Source organism: Mustela nivalis, assembly GCF_964662115.1.
Source record: "Mustela nivalis genome assembly, chromosome: 16".
In the NCBI taxonomy this organism is placed as follows: domain Eukaryota; kingdom Metazoa; phylum Chordata; class Mammalia; order Carnivora; family Mustelidae; genus Mustela; species Mustela nivalis.
This window is the reverse complement of record NC_139035.1, coordinates 42,059,838-42,080,230: the sequence shown is the minus strand read 5'-3', so window position 1 is coordinate 42,080,230 and position 20,393 is coordinate 42,059,838. Positions and strand designations below refer to the sequence as shown.

General features: G+C 52.8%; 1 protein-coding gene across 3 annotated transcripts in view; it reads right to left on the bottom strand.

Annotated features, from left to right (window-relative positions):
* Positions 1 to 20,393, bottom strand: part of LGR6 (leucine rich repeat containing G protein-coupled receptor 6) — a 120,220-nt gene that overhangs the window by 7,891 nt on the left and 91,936 nt on the right. For all 3 annotated transcript variants that reach the window (XM_082702012.1, XM_082702014.1, XM_082702013.1), the window contains 10 exons: positions 13,750 to 13,818; positions 11,355 to 11,426; positions 11,078 to 11,149; positions 9,749 to 9,817; positions 8,418 to 8,489; positions 7,248 to 7,313; positions 6,195 to 6,266; positions 5,689 to 5,760; positions 3,919 to 4,044; positions 2,817 to 2,977 (listed from right to left, as the gene is read on the bottom strand). In XM_082702012.1, the coding sequence (XP_082558138.1) occupies positions 2,817 to 2,977; positions 3,919 to 4,044; positions 5,689 to 5,760; positions 6,195 to 6,266; positions 7,248 to 7,313; positions 8,418 to 8,489; positions 9,749 to 9,817; positions 11,078 to 11,149; positions 11,355 to 11,426; positions 13,750 to 13,818 (851 nt within the window). The remainder of the gene's footprint in view (positions 1 to 2,816; positions 2,978 to 3,918; positions 4,045 to 5,688; positions 5,761 to 6,194; positions 6,267 to 7,247; positions 7,314 to 8,417; positions 8,490 to 9,748; positions 9,818 to 11,077; positions 11,150 to 11,354; positions 11,427 to 13,749; positions 13,819 to 20,393) is intronic.

Sequence of the window (20,393 nt, the reverse complement as noted above, 5' to 3'; positions counted from 1 at the left end):
CTGGTCTTAGGGAACTCATGGAGACAGAAGAGGATCCGGCAGTCGCGGTGGTATGAACCGTGTCAACTAACAGATTTGTGTGCCAGTGAGGCTAAGAGTCTCTGAGCTCCTATGCCAGCTCCACTCAGCGAGCCGTGGTCTTCACGGTCTCATTAACCTTTCCGGTGGTCGCATGAGGCGGGTGTCCTTTGACCTCATTTGACAGATGAGAACACTGAGGCTCACAGAAGCGAAGGCACTTGCCCCAGGTCTCCCAGTTGGTGTGCAGCAGGGCGGAAGTCTGACCTGGTCTGTCTCACTACAGAGCCCAGGTATTTAACTGTTATGCTTTCCTGATTGGTGGGGAGCGGGGGGGCGGCCTGGAAGGAATGCGGGGGCAGCTTTATAGATGCACAAGCTGGGCATCATTTGTCCCCAGAGGTGCTGGAACAGAAAGTCCCAGATAAGAGAAAGGGCAGTTCTAAGCTGGGTGAGAGGCAGGTCTAGATCATCTTTACCAATCCTTCCCATTCTAAGTCTAGACCCTGCGGTCCCTTAGCCTAGGAAAATGGGATTACAAAGATAAATCCATTGTTAAAGAAACTCTGTAACCTGTTTGAATCAAGTAGGAGTTTTTTTCTCCTCTTAGTCACTATGGCAGGGTTTCTTAAACCAGAGCCTATGAGCTCCAGGGGTGTTAGGGATAGCTTGGGAATCCAGAAATTCTACAAGAATTTTGAAATGATCACCTTAAACATCTTACCATTTATAAAGACAAAACGCTTGTTTGCAGCAATAATTCATCACCGAAAGACTTTTTAAAAATAAGACTTCGGTTTCTCTAGTGAGACTAGGCAAGGTGTCTGAGGCCCCAAGTGGTAGGAGAGTCCTGCTTCTCTTCTGAAGGACGCCTGTAAGGCACCAGGCCTCAACGATAGCGCCCCGTGGGCTCGTCCTCCACCACACACTAACAAGGGGTGCCTCTGTGTCATGCTTGTCCCCATCTTTGACTCATGTGGTTTGTTTCCTTCCTCCCCACTTAAAGGGTAAACACCTTCAGTTGGACATTTTCCCAGGAGGCAGAAAGGCTCTGCAGAGCTGCCCTTGGCCCAGACACCATCAGGGCGGGCAGGAGGCCGAGGTGTGCCCACAGAGAGCTGGCATTTCCTCTCCTCTCTACCTTTCATTCCCTGCCACCCCGGCTCTCCAGAATGGAGCTCAGCAATTCTTTGAAATCAGAATGCATGAATGAAACACACGGGCTGAGGCCCGCGGACTCCGTCTGAGGCTGGGAAAGTCACAGCCAAGGTGTTAAGTAACCACTCTTGAAACGAGGAGGAAATCAAATCTGGCTGCAGCCGAAGCTCCTGGCTTTCTTCCTCAAGGCTTATTAGCTCCCACAGGAAGTGGGGGGCCCTGCCCCAGCTCCCGTTACCAGCGGCAGGCAGCCCACGATTCTGACGCCCTGTGGCTCTCCAAGACCTAAGCCTGGTGGAAAGTTTCACCTTGAGGAAGGAAAGTTTCCATTCCTCCTTCCAGCCCCCTGAGGGAGTGTACAGCAGACAGACATCCGGGAATGTTCCCTGGGGACAGCTGTCTGCCGGCCCAGAGCCAGCCTGGCCGTTGGGTTCTTCAAGGGGTCCTGATGCCCTCCCTGGGGAGGGGTCTGGGAGAGAGACCCCAGAGACCCCTTAACTGCTTGTGGAATACTGGCCTCCATAAGCTGTGTTCCAAACTACACAACACGCCGTCCCTCCTCACACACACAGGGAGGGCCCGCCCCTGTTCCCAGTAGTAAGAGTGGCAGGTAGTACCAGGAGTCATGCTTTGCTCACTATGGCCTGTGAGATATGTAGTATCGTTCTCACTGTACAGATCAAAAACCCCAAAAAACAAGGCTCAGTAATGTTGAAGAGCTTGTCCTGGGCAACACAACTGGTAAACGGTGTCACTGGATTTAGAACCCAGGTCTGTCTACACCACCGTAAGATGCTTTTCTTACATGTTTTCATTCTGACTTTTCTGTTTCGCTTCTCCATGGACATACTGTGGAGAGGGGATTAGAGACTGAAAACAAAATTCAAATATCAGGGGCCCTTTCTTGCTTCCTCCTGATTCTACCTGTGTTCTGTCACGTGGGGTGACGGTGAGGGGGACAGAAGCCCTCCCTGCTGCTCTCTATCTAAGACACCGGTTGGCAGATGGTCTCTCGGAGCCCCCTCAGCTGCCTACTTCCACCCTTCCTTCTTTTACAACTGTTCTAGAAAGAGACCCATGTGGCCCTTCTCAATAAGGTCCTCTTGCAGCCAGTGGCCTCTGAGGGGCAGGAGGACTTGGAGAGTGATAATCCCCATGCTGTTCCACTCGGCTCTAGGACATCTAGTGAGGGGACTTTTTTTTTTCTTTTTTTAAACGGAGGTTTAATTTAATTGACTTAATTCAATCCTGCTTGGCTCAGGTTGATTGAGAAAGTGGGTGTCCTCTCTGAGAATGTAATCACAGGGCCCATGTAGCCAGGAGGCAGCCATGGAGAAGGAAGGTGCAAACCACGAGGGCAAGAGTGCTCCACAAGATGCAGCTCAGGGAGCACCTTGGGGACCAAGAAGGGCATGGCAAATATGGAAACATTACTACTGTCCTTGTCATCATCTTCTCCCCAAGCACCTTTGGGCTACGTTCTTAGAGAGACAAGGTACAAACAGAGGTCACCTCCCAGGTCCCCCTTGGGGTTTGCCTCCGCAGCCCCTGCCAGACCTCTCTCAGGGTCCCCCGGGCCTCCTCCCTAACTTCTTCTCCACGGCTACCTACCCGCCTTGCCCAGGAGCCCCATCACTCACAGTGGTTCTCAGCTTGTCCGGCAAGAAGGCCTGAGGGTCTCTTTGGAGCCTCCTCCTCCTCAAGGTGAAAGTCCTCAGCCTCCCACTGTCCAGAGGCCTTGAAGAAGCTGGCACAGACGCCGTAGGCACAGCACTGGTAGGCATAGGGCACCTCCAGGATCCTGGGGGCCAAGGGGGCACAGGGGTAAAATGAGCTGCCTGAGGGATGGTTAGGCGGCCCACCCAGGGACCCAGCACTCAGCACCGACCCTTCAACCCCAAAGCACCCCGATGACAGTGCAGGCGGCCCTCTGGGCTTTCTTTGTACAAATCCTACAGCCTCTGAGCATCTGCCAATCTTTTCCTCACTCATCTTGAGAATGAGATGGGAAGATAAATTTTCTGTCCTTTATGGGGTCCCCTCAGTAGGCTCAGGGCTGGGACCACCTCATCCAAGATCACACAACACTCCAGTGCTCTGCTCCTCGCCCAGCCAGCAACTCTTTTTTTTAGATCTCAGGAGACAGGGATTCTCATAGTGACTCTTGCTTCACCCTTGCCCTGTCCCCCAGCCCCACCCCTGGGCAGAGCAGAGCTAAATCTGGTGCCCTCTGAAGGCAAGGGCTGATGCCCCCAGGCAGCTCGTTAGCTGGCAGTTGAGGCGGCCTGGGCCACACAGGCTGTGCTGCCGCTGCAGGCAGAAGGCCTGGATGTCATTAGCACCAGGGACCGGCCAGGCGGCTTGTTTTCCACTCCTCAGTGCCCTGGGCTCAGCCCTTACCGCAGGGGCCCAGATGCTGCTCAAGTGAGGACAGGCAGTCTGCATGCCCTGAAGGAGACAAGGAGCAAGGAGGTCCGGGGGCCTGCACCTCATCTTCCTCCTGTCCTCACAGGAGGTCTCAGCAGCCTAGGGGCTGCTGCTTGGGACAGAAAGAAATGCTGTGAATGAGACGAGGAAGGGGAGGCACGAGCCCTTCCCACTGAGGAGTGACCAAACCCTACGCCTCTGGGCCATCAGGTTTTTCTCGAGGTAAAGCCCCATGGTTTTCCTCTCTCTGTCCCTCCTTGGCTTCCCCAGGAGGGGAGCAAACTATCTGGGGATGGGGAAAAGCCAGGCCCTCACCTCAGTTTCGGGAAACTGTCCTTGGAGAAGGCCTGGGACAGAGCCAGGTTCCCTTTAAGCTTCAGATGCATCAGGCCCCCAAGTCCAGACAGGGGCAGTGTGGCCAGCTGGTTGTCTGTCAGGTCCCTAGGACAGTGCATGGTCAGGGTTATTGGCAGTCAGTGGGAATGCTGAGGGGGCAGGGCTGAGCTGAGGGTGTGACTGGGGTGCCTGGGATGGAAGCAAGAGGAGAGGAGCAGAGGACAGAAGATCAGCGAAGAGAGACGAAGACACGAAATGCTGGGGCAGGAGGATGGTCAGGGATTGCTAGAGGCACCATCCCTAACTCACTCACTCACTCACTCATTCATTCATTCATCAAATACTGGGGGCCAACTACATACTAGGGATTGCTCTAAGGTAATGTCAAGCCATCCCAACTCCTAGGTCACAGAGTTCCTTAACCACAGCTCCTATGCCCAGTTCCCAGTCCCATCGGAGGGTCCCTGTCCACCCCCCCTAGGGCATCTGCCTGTACTTGCCTCCCTCTATTCCCCCACTTTTCTGACGACATGAGAGGCCAGAGTCAGGGATTGGACAGAGCTGGCCTCTGACTACAAGCAGGGGTTTGGTCATCTGTTCTGTTTTGGGGGCTGGCTTTGTAGCCAGAGATGAGGACATGCATGGTCTTCGACTGGAGACACATTACTGGGAACCAGCACTCCAAACCAAACACCAGCACCACAGACTGTGCGTCGTGGAAACAGCCTGGACTGGAAGGTAGGAAACCTGGCGCTGTCACCGACTCCCTGTATAACCAAGGGGAGTCACAAATTTGCCTGAGTTTCAATGTCCTCATCTTTCAAGGGGATAAAAATATCCACCCTACCTATCTGGCAGGAGCAGAGCAAACAGGAGAGGGAAGACCGAGGTGTGAGTTTTGCAAGTCTCCGGCCCAGAGCCTAGAGAGTGGCAGACAGGAGGGGCACTGTGAACCTCCTGGAAGGCTTGCATTCTGGCCTTGCTTTGAGCAGGCTTCTCCCCTGGGCCTGGAGGCCTCTCCTGTGAAGTGAGGGATTGGGCTAGATGATCTCCAAGGCCAGGACTGGAGGCTAGCCCGTGGAGTCTGGGTGTTAATCAGAAAAGGGTCCTATCAAGATGGACACATCTTTGGGACATGGAAGCAGCCAGTCAGTTACCGCTTGGGTGGGAGCCCTTGTGCAGTACACAGCCTGCACCACAGTGTGTGACAGTTCCACCAGAAGTCGCTTCCAGCTCTGACCGAATGACCATGCAGCCAGCACTATATGCTCCCTGTTTGCAGCCTGTGTAATTTAGGGAAGCTGTGAGCCTCTGCCTCCCTGCAGAATGGCAGCCCTCTAGTGTTACTGCTCATGTGGGGGACTGTTGAGCTGAGACCCTGGCTCCCACACCTGCTGCCACTGTCCCAGGTTGTGAAGGAGTTTTGGGCTCTAACCTCCTCTCTGTTGGCACATGTAGAGGCTGGGGGAGGGCCTGAGACCAGAGTGGGTGGGAACACAGGGCACTGAGGCCACTAAGATGTTGCCAAACGTTAGCAGATGAGGTTCCAGAGCTTGCAGGAGTTTATCAGGACCCACGGCCTGTCAAACAGACTGTCAGAATGACTGATGAGGCTGGGATGTGCGGTCAGACATTTGTGCATGTCCCCACTCTGGGGTGGATCCTCCCCTCCCCGCCCCCCCCACCCCCGCTGGCCTAGGGTCCCCACTGGTCTCCATCTAGTGGGAGGAGGGTGCAGAATGCACTTACAGCTTGACTAGGGAGCGTAGGGTCACGAAGGCCTCAGGGTGGATGGACCGGATGGAGTTCCAGCTCAGGTCCCTGTGCGCAGAGAGGGGATTACAGGTGAGACCCGGGACATGTGCAGGGCTCGCCGTTCCCATCCTGAGTTCTCCTTCTCACACTCCCATCTGAGCTGCTCCCAGGAGCAGAACCCTCAGCCTGTCGGGGAAGGTACCTGCTGACTGGCTGGGGCCACAGAAAAGGGGATTCGGCAGATTGGCCTCAGAATCTCATCAGCCCCTGGGCACCAGCTGGAGAAGTGTCTTCAGAAGCCATCTGGAAGGGGAGGCACCTCTCCTGGTATGTGTGTGTGTGTGTGTGTGTGTGTGCGTGCGCGCACTGGGGGCAGGGATACCGAGCAGGGCAGTCTTGTGTCTGCCACTGCCACGTACGCTGTGGGTATGGAGTGTGCCTGAGAGAAGGGCACAGTGGGCCCCCATAGGGTCCAGCCTGGGATGCTGCAGGATACTTACAGGGCTCGCAGGGAGCTCAGCTGGCTGAAGGTGTCTGCTCCGATCTCCCAGATGCGGTTGTGCTGGAGGCCTCTAGGGCAGCAGGAGAGACTAGATGAGCCAATAGGCTCAAGCCCTGGCCCTGTTCCACGCCCCCCGCGCACTATGAGGAAGAAAGGAGAGCCCCCCACTTCTCCTGGCATGGGAAGAAAGGGCCCGCGGAAGTCACCAGAATTAAAGGGAGCACAAGGGGATCCGGTTGCCTTGGGTAAGTGGGTCAGGAGACAAAGCCACAAAACCATCCCTGTGGCCCAGAGGGAGTCAGTTTCCAGGGTTCCCACCGGGGCTGGCTCCCAGCCCAGCCAACCTCGCTCCTGCGTTCTCCGGACCTTAGTCCAGCAGCAGAGCACTGCCCCGCCCTGGGATGACCCAGTGACAGGCCCAAGCTGGGGGGCGGAGCTCAGTGGACTGCTTGTCTGAATGGGAGATGGAGCATGTCCCTCTGTAATGCTGAAGACCCTCTTTCCTTTGGCATCTACACAAACAGGACAGACCCTCATACCCCTATCCTGCCTGGGCCCCAAAAGGCATTGCCCTACCTAGGGTCAAGGGACGGACATAGAGGCTCAGGAGACCCACCAAGCTTGAAAAAAAACCCTAACAAACAAACAAACAAGCAAACAAAAACAGAAGCTGAGTGAAAAGAGTTTAGAGAATTTTTCAGGTGATTTTTTTTCCTTGTCAAATTTGAATCCTGGGATTCTTCTGTGTGTGAGTGTGTCCCACCTCCCAGTGCTGATGGGACCCTGGCCCTCCACTGGCCCTAATCACTACTGCCTTTCATTGTTGTGGTTGACCCCCAATGAGCCACCTTGAGACTGTCAGGGTGGGTCTATCGTCGGTGGTCCCTGGAGGCCTTGTCTAGGCCTCTGCTGAGCTCCCAGCCCTAACCCTTGCACTCAACCAGCTCAGAGAAGGGAGAAATGTCCGAGTGTGCTCATTGACCCCCACTCCTCAGACTTGTCCCAAGTCTGGCTTGCATGCCTTTACCTCACTCCCATGCCCCCAACTCACATTTCCTCTAGCTTCTGACACCTGTGCAGGCTGGGCAGCTCCTCGATTTGATTATGAGACAATTCCCTGGGGGAAGAGAGAGAGAGAGAGAGACCCCAGGTGAGGGTGAAGCTGGAGGCCAGGAGAAGCAGCTCCGCAGGGTGTGCCTTCCCGTCAAGCAGCTGAGGGCTGGGCTGGGAGGCCCCTGCAGGGATGCGGCTATTGACACGCCTCCCAGCAAGGGGACTTCCCTTCCTCCTGCTGCATCCCAAGGCCTAGGGGACACTGGGAGGGTCCTGGGGGGTAGGAAGACAGGAAGTGTGAGGGGCACAGAGATGAGAAAAGGAGCAGAAAGTGCCGGGGCTCTGCGGCAGCCAGCAGGGACCATATCAGGACTTACTGGGCAAGCCGGTCATAGCCAACACAAGTAAACATCCCTGTAGTCCCCACGCACAGGGTCCCGGGGTGGGGGTGGGGGGGGTAAGCGGGGGCCTGTGGAGATCATCTGGCCCAACCCCTTCATTAACAGATGAGGACTCTGAGGCACAGGGAAGGGACAGAACCTGCTAAGGACACACTGCCAGTCAGTGGCAAGGCTGGAAGCTGAGCCCACGTTTCCAGACACCCAGGCTAGCACAGCTATGGACGCAGTGTCTCCTGGGTCAGCCTCCCCATCCTGAGCTGCGGGTCCACGTGGAGAAGCCTCACATTCCAAACGGATTCAGGAGGGAGAACAAAACTCCCCCTGACTTCACAGGCCACTTAAATGCCTCCATGCTTCCGGAAGACCTTAATGTTCTTACTAGATAAGCAATGCCACTGGCTGAGCAGCTTTTATGTGCTAGCACTCTGGGCTGGGTGCTGGACAGACATTTTTTTCAACCCTCACACATTTATCCATATTTTGCTGATGAGGCATTGAAGCCCTGAGACGTTAGAGAGTGAGTCTAAATTCATATAGCTACTAAGTGGGAAAGTTGGGCCTTAAACCCTGGTCAGACTCCAAAGCCATTGTCCCTTTGCCCCGAGCAAGAGAGGACAGCCCAGTCCCTCCCGAGCAGGTACTCCACAGACTGTCCCATTCTCCAGCAAAAGAAGTAACCCACTGGGACAGAAGCAGGAGGGGCCTCTGCCAGCCCATGGGAGCAAGGGCACAATGCCAAGACTGGGGAATACTTGTGAGCCACTCACAGCACTCGGAGCCTGGGCAGCTGTTGGCACATCCCCGGTGGGAGCAGCCGGATGCCTGCACGGGTCAGGGTCCTGCAGGGAGAGCAGAGACAGAGCTGGCACCAGGCCCTGCCATCCCTGGCCGCCGCCTCCAGCTCTGGGCCTGATGCTGACACGGGAGCACAGAGCTGACAGAAGAGAAGTGGCAGAAAGCACAGGGCAGGGGTGGGGCTATAGGGAGAGAAAGGAGCAACTCTAGCATCTGAGCACAGAGCTCCCCTGGGACTGGAGGCGGGTGGGGGTGGGCAACAGAGAGAGACACAGCCCAGGGGCTCTCTGCTTTGCGGACAGTTCCTGCCTGCACGGCCCACACCCCACCCACCCATCGGGTCCCCACCCATTGTCCCAGAGAGGGCTCCGGCAACACGGGGTATGTAGGACAGGAACTAGAATCTCATCTGCCCTCCTTAGAGAGGGAGGGGGCATAGCCATGGGCAGGGAGTAGATAGGAAAAATGAAACAAAACAACCCCAGTGGAGCCATGGGAACCTTGCACAGAGTCTGCTCCCTGTGCCCCGGGGAAGGGGGAAGGGGTGGGAAAGAAGGGAAGGACCTGGGGCTGGGACAGAGAGGGCTGTGGGGCAGTTTTGGCTAGGGACAGGGTGTCCCAAGAAATACCCAAGGCCAAGGTCATTCTTGGGGAACTATTACTTCCCTCATGGAAAATTTTCCAGATGCCAGCAAATCTCGGAGAAGACAACAGAGGCACAGAGGAGAGAGCGTTCCTGTCTGGGCCATGCCATGAATGAGCTGTGTGATGGGGGGCAGGCCGGTTGGCTTCCTAACACTCACTCTGGGTGTTTGCTTGATTGTTCCATTCATCCTCTTAAATGTGTTGAGGTCCTACTGTGCTCTGGCACCCCTCCCCCACTCTACAGGATATAATAATAGAATATATGAGAAAGTCCTTGTTGAAATCGCGATTCAGAAAGGCAAAGGAGATGTGTTTCCACAACCCTTCTCCCCTGTCACGGGTCTTCAGGATGCTTACAACTTGGGGTTAGGAACTCTGAAGGCATGCCTGAAAAATCCAAGCATGGTCAGGAGAAGACCAGCCTCCTCACCCGCAAACCATCTGCTACCCCTGGCCTTGCCGGCAGCAGTGCCACATCAGGAGATGGCCATGGATTCCTGGGGCTGAGCCAGGTGACCTCTGGGCCAGGCTGGAGCCGGCAGCAGAAGCAGGCCAGATAAGGGCCAAGCAAAGGATCCTTCCAGCAGCCTTCCAGGGGACAGCTCCTGGGGGTGGAGCAGGGGCATGCATGAGGTGGAGGGTGAGGGTCCCCACTCACAGGATCTCCAGGCTGGTGGTCCCTTTGAGATCTGGAAACTCCTGGATGTCCGTGGCACCATTCAGGGATCTGGAAGCAGATGCGACACACTCTGAAGGGTGGGGTCAGAGCATCTCGATATCTGGGCTCCCCACCATCACTGATCTCACTGATTTTTGGGAAAATGTCATCCTTCTCTCAGCCTCAAAATACCCCAGCCACTCAGGGCCTGTAGGAGAGGGGCTTTGCTTGGCAGGGTCCATACCGCTATTTCCTTAAGTTGGCCCAGGCCCCTAGAGCCCTGGCAGAGCCCCCAAACTGGCATCTGGGTCCCAGCATGCAAAACACAACAAATGCACAAACAAACAAAAAAAAAATACAGGCAAGGGACATGGGAATGGACTCTGTCTAAAAGGCTCCAAGGTGGGTGTTTCTGAAAAAGTTCTTGGCTGCAGGGGTTTGGGGGTTTGCTTATTAGGGTCTGAGAAAGGGTCTCCCCTAAATCGTCACCCACTAAAGCACTGTCACCACCTCCCCACTGGCTCTCTCCCAGACAGCTTTAGACAGATGGCTTTTCCCCTCCTGTCCATCCCCTGCCGGTGAGGACAGGGACCCAACCAGAGCACAGCAAAAAAGGGTCCTGCCAGACCACAAGGAGGCAGTGTAGGGTCCAGAAAGGAGCCTCTCGGAGCTGGAGACCAGGGGCCTAGCTCATGGCAGAGCGGAGCCCGGGAACCTCAAGATCCATCCACAAAATGTGCTAACAACCCCTGCGTCATGTGGTTAGAATGGCAGTGAAACGTGGTAATGGACATGAAGGGGAAAGGTGCACTTGAAAAGGCTAGTTATGCTCCTGGGATGCCCTATGTCGTGTGTCAGCCATGGAAGATTTTTGAAGAAGTGGGACTTGGGCTGGGAGTGAAAAGAATGGAAGAAAGGAAACAAGGGAATGCTGTCGGGCCCAAAGTAATAAAGGTGGTACGGCAAAGGGCCGAGGGGTCCATGCTCCAAGGTCACTGGAGAACCAGACCCTGATCCCAGTTGTTGGTTTCTGCAGCAAAAGTTTCTGGAACAGCTCCCTCAAGCAGGACCCTGAAGACGCCAGATCAGACTCCTGGGCTCTGGAGGAGGGCCCTCTTCCACTCATCTGGGATCTGGGATGAAGCCACAGGGAGCTGACTGGAGGCTGTTTAGAGCAGCCGGGTCCGGGAATAGTCCTGAGCTGAAGCAGAGGCCGCAGCGTCGGAGACCAGGCCTTGCAGTGGGGACAGTGCCCTGCTGGTGTGACACCTGCAGAAGGGAGGCCAGAGGTGGCGGGAAGGAGGGAGGTCTCAGGGAGGTCCAACTTACAGTGTGTGCAGTTTCGGCAGGTACTGGAACGCTGACCTCCCCACAAACTGGATTGGGTTATCATAAAAGTGTCTGGAAGAAAAAGACCCGAACATCGAATTTAGCTACTTGGCCCTTTGAGCTGGGACCCAGGCCGATCTCTGCTTTGTCCAGGAAAGCAGACCAGGAAAGAGCACACCGGGGAAGTCCCCCCACTTGCAGAATCCTGCCTCCCCAGGCCCTGGCCCCTCTCCCAAAAAAAGGCACAGCACCAAGAGACAGAGAAGTGAGGACTCACATTGTCTGCAGCAGAGGGTTCCCCATGAAGGCCTTTTCTGGGATGGCCTTGATGTTGTTGTTATGGAACCCCCTGGAAGACAACACCACGAGTCAGTAAGGACTTGGAAAGAGGTGTGGAGAGGGAGAAACAGAATTCCATGAAGCATCCAGAAAGCTGACTAGAAGGGCCATAAGACCAATGAGATGGCAGCCCGAGATTCCAGGTTCACCTCTGCCTGGGATGTGTCTGCTTCATTCCATCACACACCTGTCCTTTTCTCCAATATTTGTGAAAAGAGTGAAAAGTAGAGCCTTAGGGAGCAGAGGGGTGGGGCTTGGGGGCAGCAGGCTGAGTTCAGACCCCAGGACATGCGTCCTCTCCTCAGTCCCGTGTGGCAGGAAACCTACGGGGTCCCCAAGAGGTAGCTGAGAGTGTGTGAGAAAAACAGAGCTTCTGGGGGTTGCAGGAATGAGAGATGTCCCCCAAATGGAGGCTGGCTTGGTCTTCAGGCCTGGAGACTAAGGAATCTAGAAGGACAGCGGCCACAAGATGGGGGAGAGGCAGCGGGTGCTGAGGGACTGGGTGGCCTCGTGAGGAGGTGAGAAGGGAGGGGCCCTCTCCAGGACCCGCTCCAGGTCCCAATGTCCAGGGCTCTGGAAGCCAGGAATTACAATTTGGTTAGTTGGGGGGAACATTAGAAGAAAAAAGTTGGACTGAGAAACACATGATCCAGCCTGAGCAGACCCCTCCCAGCCACCCTCATTTTCACGGGAGATTTCTAGTGTCTCCTCATGCCTTCCTTGCCTCCACTCCTCTCTCTCCTCCCTCCCCTCCCCTTATTATTTCCACTCTCATGCTCTCCCCACAGGTCCCCGCAGACACCCCCAGCCCATACGACCCACCTAGGCTGCTCTCCCCACTCATTTCTTTGTTAACTCACTTGTTATACGTTCTTAGACTCCTCCTTTGTGCCTAATGCTGAGCTAAGCTAAGCTCTGAGAGATTTAGAAGTTTAGAGGCCTTGTCCTCAAGCAGCCTTCTCTCAATAGACAGAGAGATACAGAAACAGACAGAGAGACAGACACACACACACACACGCACACTCCTATACTCATTGGCAACTCATCGGCAGTGGAGAACTTCCAGTAGTTTCTCACCCCGACCCTTCCCCCACCAGGTGGTCCAGTTGCTCCTTCTTGGCTACACACATCTAGCATTTACACCTTCCAACTTTGCACGGGGGGGCAATGGTGGGTGGCATAGGGTTGGTCCTGAAGGTCTCAGGTGGTAGTTTGAGTAAAGATACGAGGCTCCTTAAAAGTGCCGGGCTCTGCTCAGAAATGTCAGGCTCGGGGTGCCTGGGTGGCTCAGTCGTTCAGCGTCTGCCTTCGGCTCGGGTCATGATCCCAGGGTCCTGGGATCGAGCCCCACATGGGGCTCCCTGCACAGCCGGAAGCCTGTTTCTCCCTCTCCCGCTCCCCCTGCTTGTGTTCCCTCTCTGTGTCTTTCTCTGTCAAATAAATAAAATCTTAAAAAAAAAAAAAAAAGAAAAAAGAAAAAAGAAAAGAAATGTCAGGCTCCCTTAATCTGGTCCCACTTTACTAACAATAGATCTCCTACTGTTTGCCAAGAGACTCTCCCCCAGTAAGACTGGCCTCTTCTGCAGTCTCTCTGCCCATTCAACTTCCACTCTCCGCCTGCCTCCTCCCCTCCCCTGCCACGGCCACCTAAATCCCATCCATCCTGTAAAGCTAATCTCAGATGTGTTCGTCCACAGTGTTCTTTCCACGTCACTCTGGATTCCCAGTCATTTTAGCTACTACTGTACCATTAGAGCTGGAATTATATACCCACCCGAAGCTGCTCTGCTCCCTGACAGACCTAAAAGATCCCTAGGGACAGCCCAGGACTATCTGACTCCCGGATTGTCTTGAGCAGCGAGCATAGTGCTTGGCACAGTCGGTGCTAAAACCGAGGAACAAGAAGTGGTGTCTGCAACGAGCCACAGCCGGTTTCTCAACTCTTCCCTGGAATCCGGTGCTGGAGCAGTGACCCCCCCTACCCAGCCCCCAGCTCCTCTCCTCATTCATCTCTGGACGCACCCCAACCCAGGTGGGGGGGGAGTGCTGGGCCCAGCGACCGAGAGGTATTGTGTGCCATGTGTCCCTCCAGGCTGGAAGAGCCCACAGCCATTTCTGCTGATGACAGGCCACTCAGAAACGCTCCGTGCCAAACTAAGGAGGCCTGTGACTACTCAGACCCGCACCGGGGGCCGGGGAGGGCACGTGGCTCCGGTTCCCACAAGGACCACAGGATAGGAGGATGTGAGGGAGGCCCAGGGCCGGCGGCTTCAGCTCCTGCCCTTGGGAGAAGAGCGAAGAGGACGCCCCCAGAACGCAGCAGAAGAGCTTACAGTTCCTGCAGTCTGCCCAGCGTCCGGACGGCGACGGGGAACTCCTGCAGCTCATTATAGTTCAGGTCTCTGGAATGGAAAGCAGAGCTGTCATTAGACGGGTGGCTTCACAGGGCATTGTCAGGGCCCCCGAGAAACACAAACTTGGCTCTGGGACTGGCCGGAGAGATGCGTTTTCCAATTTGTCAGATCCAGCTGTCAGTGCCTGGAAACACATTTTTGGAATGTTCGTATTCCATTCCTACTCCACAAATCCTCAGGCTTGAAGGCTTCCTGGCAGCGGAATTGTTTTCAGGAGACCCATGAGGGATATGGATACCTGGAATGGACTCCATCAGGAACAGTCCCCACTGGCTGAGGAAAATACCTCAAGCCTCTGGAGACATCAGTGGCTGGGGAAGGGACAGAGGAGAGAATGAGGCCATCTTTACCACCTTGTCACCAGCACTAGGGATTCCAGAAGGTTCCATCAGGTGATTACTTTGGCTAGCTGTGGCCTCTGCCGTCTCTCAGAAAGACCAACGCTTTTTATCTTTAGGTGGTGGCAGGACAGCTAGCTTTTATTTTCTTTTAGTTTTTCTTCATTTCCTGGTTTGTTTGTTTGTTTGTTTGTTTTTTACAATGAACATGTATCACACATACAATCCGCAAACAATGGAGGCAATGAAAGTAGTGGCAACTAGAGATGCCTGGGTCGGTGAAGCGTCTGACTTCAGCTCAGGTCCTGGGATTGAGAACGGTGCCAGCAGCTTCTTGCTCAGCGGACAGTCTGCTTTTCCCTCTCCCTCTGCCCTTCCTCCTGCCCGTACTCTCTCTCTTCTCTCAAATAAATAAATAAAATCTTAAAAGAGAAAGTGGGAGCAACCCACGTTGGAAAGGGAGCAGGGAAACATGCATTCTAATACATGATTCGCCGGAGATTAAATGTGCACCATCTTTTAGACATAATTCAACAGTATCTTTTCAGATTCAAAGATTCATACCTAGTCACCCCAAGTCCAGGAATTCAACCTACAGAAAAGTCTACCCCTGGGTGTGAAGGTAGATGGATGAGGACGCTCGGCACAGTGTTGTTCAGACATCAGGGCCCAGACTGTTGGTTTTGTTCTACATTATGTGATGGGATTATCTCCCCTACCCCTCCTAGGAGAGAGACTTCAGAAGAGATCGTCAATCTTCAAGATTTTTAAAACCTTTTTACTTTTTTAAAAAAGATTTTTAATTTCGGGGTGCCTGGGTGGCTCAGTGGGTTAAGCCGCTGCCTTCGACTCAGGTCATGATCTCAGAGTCCTGGGATCGAGTCCCGCATCGGGCTCTCTGCTCAGCAGGGAGCCTGCTTCCCCCTGCCCCACTGCTCTGCCTGCTTGTGATTTCTCTCTCTAATAAATAAATAAAATCTTTAAAAAAAAAAGATTTTTAATTTCAAGTAATCTCTATACACAAAGTGGGGCTCGAACTCATAACCCTGAGATCAGGAATTGTATGTTCCTCTGACTGAGCCAGCCAGATGTCCCTCAAACTTCAAGATTTCTTTTTTTTTTTTATTACTATTTTTTTAACCTTCAAGATTTTATTTTTTTTATTTTTTTAAAGATTTTATTTATTTATTTGTCAGAGAGAGAGTGAATGAGAGCGAGCACAGGCAGACAGAGTGGAAGGAAGAGTCAGAGGGAGAAGCAGGCTCCCTGCGGAGCAAGGAGCCCGATGTGGGACTCGATCCCAGGACGCTGGGATCATGACCTGAGCCGAAGGCAGCCGCTTAACCAACTGAGCCACCCAGGCGTCCCTAACCTTCAAGATTTTAAAGTTGACTTTTGTTTTCCCTCAGTGGCTAATGAGTTAGCTCCATGTGGAAATGTGCCTGATTGTGCGAGGGTTGACTCGGCGTCTCCAGATTCCTGTGGCTGAAGTCTGTGGTACAGTCTCAGGTACAGTGTCCCTCTTGACACCCCCCTGCCCAGGAGGACCCCAGCCCAACTTCTCTCAGTCTTTTCCAGCCCTCCCTGCCCTGACCACGCTCATGAGAGGACTATCTGATGCCAGGGCAGGGGACCATGCCAAGGCCCTTTAATCACAGAGTGACTTGGCAGATTCTATGGGTAAATACTATGTTAACACAGAGATAATGACAGGTTCCCCTACATGACGGGGTCATTACACTTAATAGTCCACAGGTAGAGCCAGGAACCCGGCCCAAGGGTCAGAAGAGCAGTGACAACCGTCTGGCAGCCGGTGAGCTGGGTAATTGCACCCCCTCACCTCCCTTACTCCCCCCAAAACACACTAATTACCCGATTACCCTCAGACTCCCATGGTGATCTTGGCTAATTACAGCATAAACCCTCCCACTTTGCTCTGCTCTACCCCGTTCCTTTGTGAATCCTACACCTATCCCTCCAATGACTCAAAACTTGATCCTCTCAGAAGGGCTATTTCTGGTCTTAGATTTTATAAAGGATTCACCCTCTCATCTCAGTGTCTCCAAATCAAGGGTCCTCCTTTTAACTCTGCTCAGCCCTTTCTGGAATTCTCTACCGTCGCTCAGGGAGAGCTGGGTAAGTAACAGAAGAGCACTTTCTCTTAAAGCCTTCATATTGTGGGGTCATCATAAAATGCAAAGAATTGCAGCTGCCTGACCTCAGAGCTTTAGCTTGCCCTTCCATCTGCCTGCAACACTGTAGCGGTTTGCATGGCTTATGCCTCTACTTCATTCAGGTCTCTGCCCAAAGAGCACCTCATGAGAGGACTCGTCTGAGTCCTCTATTTAACAGAGCATCACTTGTGTTCCCTTACCTTGTGTGGTAGACTAAAAGTGGTCACACGTCTTCTCCTATTGCAATACATGTGTATGAGATCAGCAGCCTGTATGCCTTAAACTTACACAGTATGTCAATGACACCTCAATAAAGCTGGAGAAGAAAACGTGGCACAAGTCCCTTGTGGCTTCTCCAGTCAAGGAGTGGCCTCTGCCTCCCCACTCCTGAGAAGGGGCTGGCTTGTGACTGGCCCCGACAGTCTCATTCTACAGAATGAGGCAGAGAGGCCACGGTGTGGGCAGGTCCTAAGTCACGAGAGGCCTCATAGCCTGTGCTTTCCTTTGGAATGCTCCTGCCACCACACAAGAAAGCCCGGGCTAGCCCCCCGTGGCGGAGCCATGTGGGGAGGACCGGCCAACAGCCAGCACCAAGGCTGCCCTCTCAGACTTGTGAATTAGACTCCTCAGAGCCTTTAGCTGTCGTTGAACCTCTGGCCAACTGCGGCCTCATGAGTGAGCCCAGGGGAAGGTTCCAACAGCAAAGGTCCCAAAGGTCCCAATCCACAGAGGTATGAGAAAGACCCTGATGTTTTGAGCTGATCTGTTATGTAGCAGTAGACAAGGAGAGATTCTGCTTTCCTTTTTCTCATAGGACATACTGAGAGCTGATATATATGTGTCTATTTTCTACCCACCCTACTAGAAATGAAAGTTCTTTGAAAACAGAAACTCTGTTTCATCTTCTGAACACCAAATACTGGCATAGAACAGTGGCTCAACACATATTTGTTGAATGAATACATGAGACAGTCTAGATAAATTGATTGATGAAAAGCATTAATGGACTCTTAAGAGTATCTAGAATATTTGGCAGAACATCCTTAAGACTTTGAGGCACTTAGAGAATCCTGAAAGGCACTGTGAGGCTTGCTCATGGCCCCAGGGCCCAGGGACAGGTCCCATGTGATTTTGCTATCACCGACCCCTTCTACAGGTCATTGGACTCATGTCCAGGAAGCCAAACTGAGTAGTTCCAGTCTTCCTTGGCAGCTTCTGGACAGGAATTCTGCAAGGGATGGCCTACCAGACAGTGGGAAAAGACACAGAGTAAAGGCATGTGAACTAAATGGCCGTGTGTGTGTGTGTGTGTGTGTGTGTGTGTAATGTGGAAAATAAAAACTGTGCAAATGTTAAAAGAAATACTGCAAACTACACACCAGGGGGGTGGCCTGAATGTTCCCGTTTGGACACCTACACGCATTCAATGACCTGGGTAAGTAGCAAAGCCCTGCTACATCTGGGGCCCAATAGATGTGACTTCGGGTTCTAACTGTCCAGGGAACATGTCTTTGCGACTCTCTCTGCCCTTGATGGATTCAATTCAGTTCAATCGATGTTTGTTACCTGCTCAAAATATGCAGAGAATTCTGCTGGGGAAAGTGGAAGGTGGAGAGATGGGCGACAAACAGCCCAGTCAGGACAAAGGCACGAGACAATGAGTGGCCTTGGCACAAGGTGGCAGATGCTGAACCTTCAGAGATCACACAGAGTTGGGAAGACCAGGAGGGCTTTGTGGAGATGTGGTATAGCTCCAGGACTAACCGGAGTCCCTGCCTCCAAGTCATCCACAGGATGACCTTGGTTGAGCGCTGGTTATGTGCCGGGCACTTAGTGCTGTGCCTGAATGATCTCATAACCCTTATGACAGCCTAAGAGGTAGATACCACTATCATACCCATTTTACAGTTGAGGAAAGTGAGACACAGAGATGTTAAATATGTTGCCCAATCACACAGCTGTTAAACTGCTGTGCCAGAAACCACTCTCTCTCCACCGAAACCCACTCTCTCCTTTCTCTACAGCCCCACAGCCCAATACCATAGCCACCAGCCATGTGTAGCTGTTTAAATGTAAATTAATTACAAGTTAGTATGATTCAAAGTTCATCTCTCAGTTTCACTAGGGATACTTCAAGGGCTCAAAATATCATGGGGCAAGTGGCTACCATATTGGAAGCCCAGAGTTAGAACATTTCCCTCATCACAGAAAGTTCTGTTGTACATCACCATCCCGGAGTAATGGCAGGAACAGCCAGGAATGGGACTAGAATATTTTCCAGGCTTCTTCGTGGTGGGTGTGCTCTCCCATGGAAGGTGGGCAGAAGTGATCTGTCTCACATTTAGTGCAGGATTTTTACTTTTTAAAAATTTTTAAAAATTTTTTATTTTATTCAAATTCAATTAATTAACATATAGTGTATTGTTAGTTTCAGAGGTAGAGTTCAGTGGTTGATCAGTCATGTACAACAACCGGTGCTCATTCCGTCATGTGCCCTCCTTAATGCCCATCACCCAGTTACCCCAACCCCTGACTCCTAGTGTAGGATTTTTAAATAGCCAGGCTGTCTCCATGGTCTCTCCATGGTCTCTCCACCCTTCCACTAGCTAGATACCAAACACAGTGAGGCTATGGGGATGGTGAGATCCTAAGAAGGCAGATCCCTGGTTTCTTAGTCACCCCATGGAAGAGAGACACTTGCCAAGAAGAAATACTCGCTTCAGACTGTTATATGATCCAGAAATAAACTTCTACTATGTTTGAGACGTCATACATGTTTTGGCCTATTTGCCACACAATTTAACCTACCTTAACTAATTCAGTCAGCATTGCAGCTGGGATTTGAACCCTGGCAGTGTGAGTCCAGAATCCATACTCTTAGCTGCTACATATCTGCCAGAAAGACCATTTTAAAATACCAGGCTGCCTGTGTCACTCTCCTGCTGAGAAATCTGAAAAGGCCTCCTCATTACTTACAGCACAAAGTTCAAGTTCCTCAGTGGGCTGTGATGCCACATGCAACCTTCAGCTCCATCTACCATCTCGGCCCCACGCGTCTTCCCAGCCTTGGGTGCTTCCTGGTGCCCCTCATATGCTCGCAGCCTGGGAACCCTCCCCCCTCCCCCCACTTAGCTGTCGAAATCCTAGCCCCCTTTGAAGTCAATACCCTTCCTTTGCACACCTAACCCCATGCCTGCAGTCAGAATGAATCACTTACTCTCTTGATGCTTTTCTGAGGTTTTCTCCAGAAAACATGCTTACCATTAGACTGGTAATAATGGCGGTGGTGGTAATAATGATGATAATAATGATAGTAATTACTATGGAACAGTTACGATTCTGGGTGATTTATATAAAGATATTAATTCATTTCTTCCCCGTGCCAACCCTTTGAGGTAGATATTACTACCATCTTCATTTTGCATGTGAGAAACTGAGGCACAGAGAGAGGCAATCTGGGCACAGGACCGAAGAGCCGGGACTGAAGCCCAGGCAGCTCGAGTCCAGCATGGGCTTATCTGTGTACTTAGTGTCTTCCCATGAGTCAGGAAGCTTATCGCCATCAAGAAGCACGTGGGTTCCCTTTGGGTCTCCTGAAGCCCGGGCACAGGGCCACATATGTGAATAGTCATTGTCAAGGATGACCATATTGTCAAGGCCTGGAGATGGAAGCTGCTTTGGCCTTTGTGGCTGGCCGCATTCGGGCACTGTTTCAGCCCCTTGGGATTAGAAGCTATCATGCAGCCTCTTGGCAATCGCATCGCAGGAAGGACCTTTCCTGGCACAAGCTCATTTGGTCTGACTCCTGCATTGCAGGGCGGTGTAGGACGCCCTAAACTTCAGCTGGACAACTCATCCATGGCTTTATAGTCTTTTATCTTTAATAGTCCAGAATCAGCCAGAAGCCCAGGAAGAGTTCATTGTTCTGTATGCCGTTCCCAGGAGCTGGGAGCAGGCAGGGAAGGACTGAGGTTAAAGAAAAACCATTTTCAGTTCCAACCAGAATTCAGTCCAGAGGCTGCAGCTGTCCACGGCTAATAGCCCCCTTCAT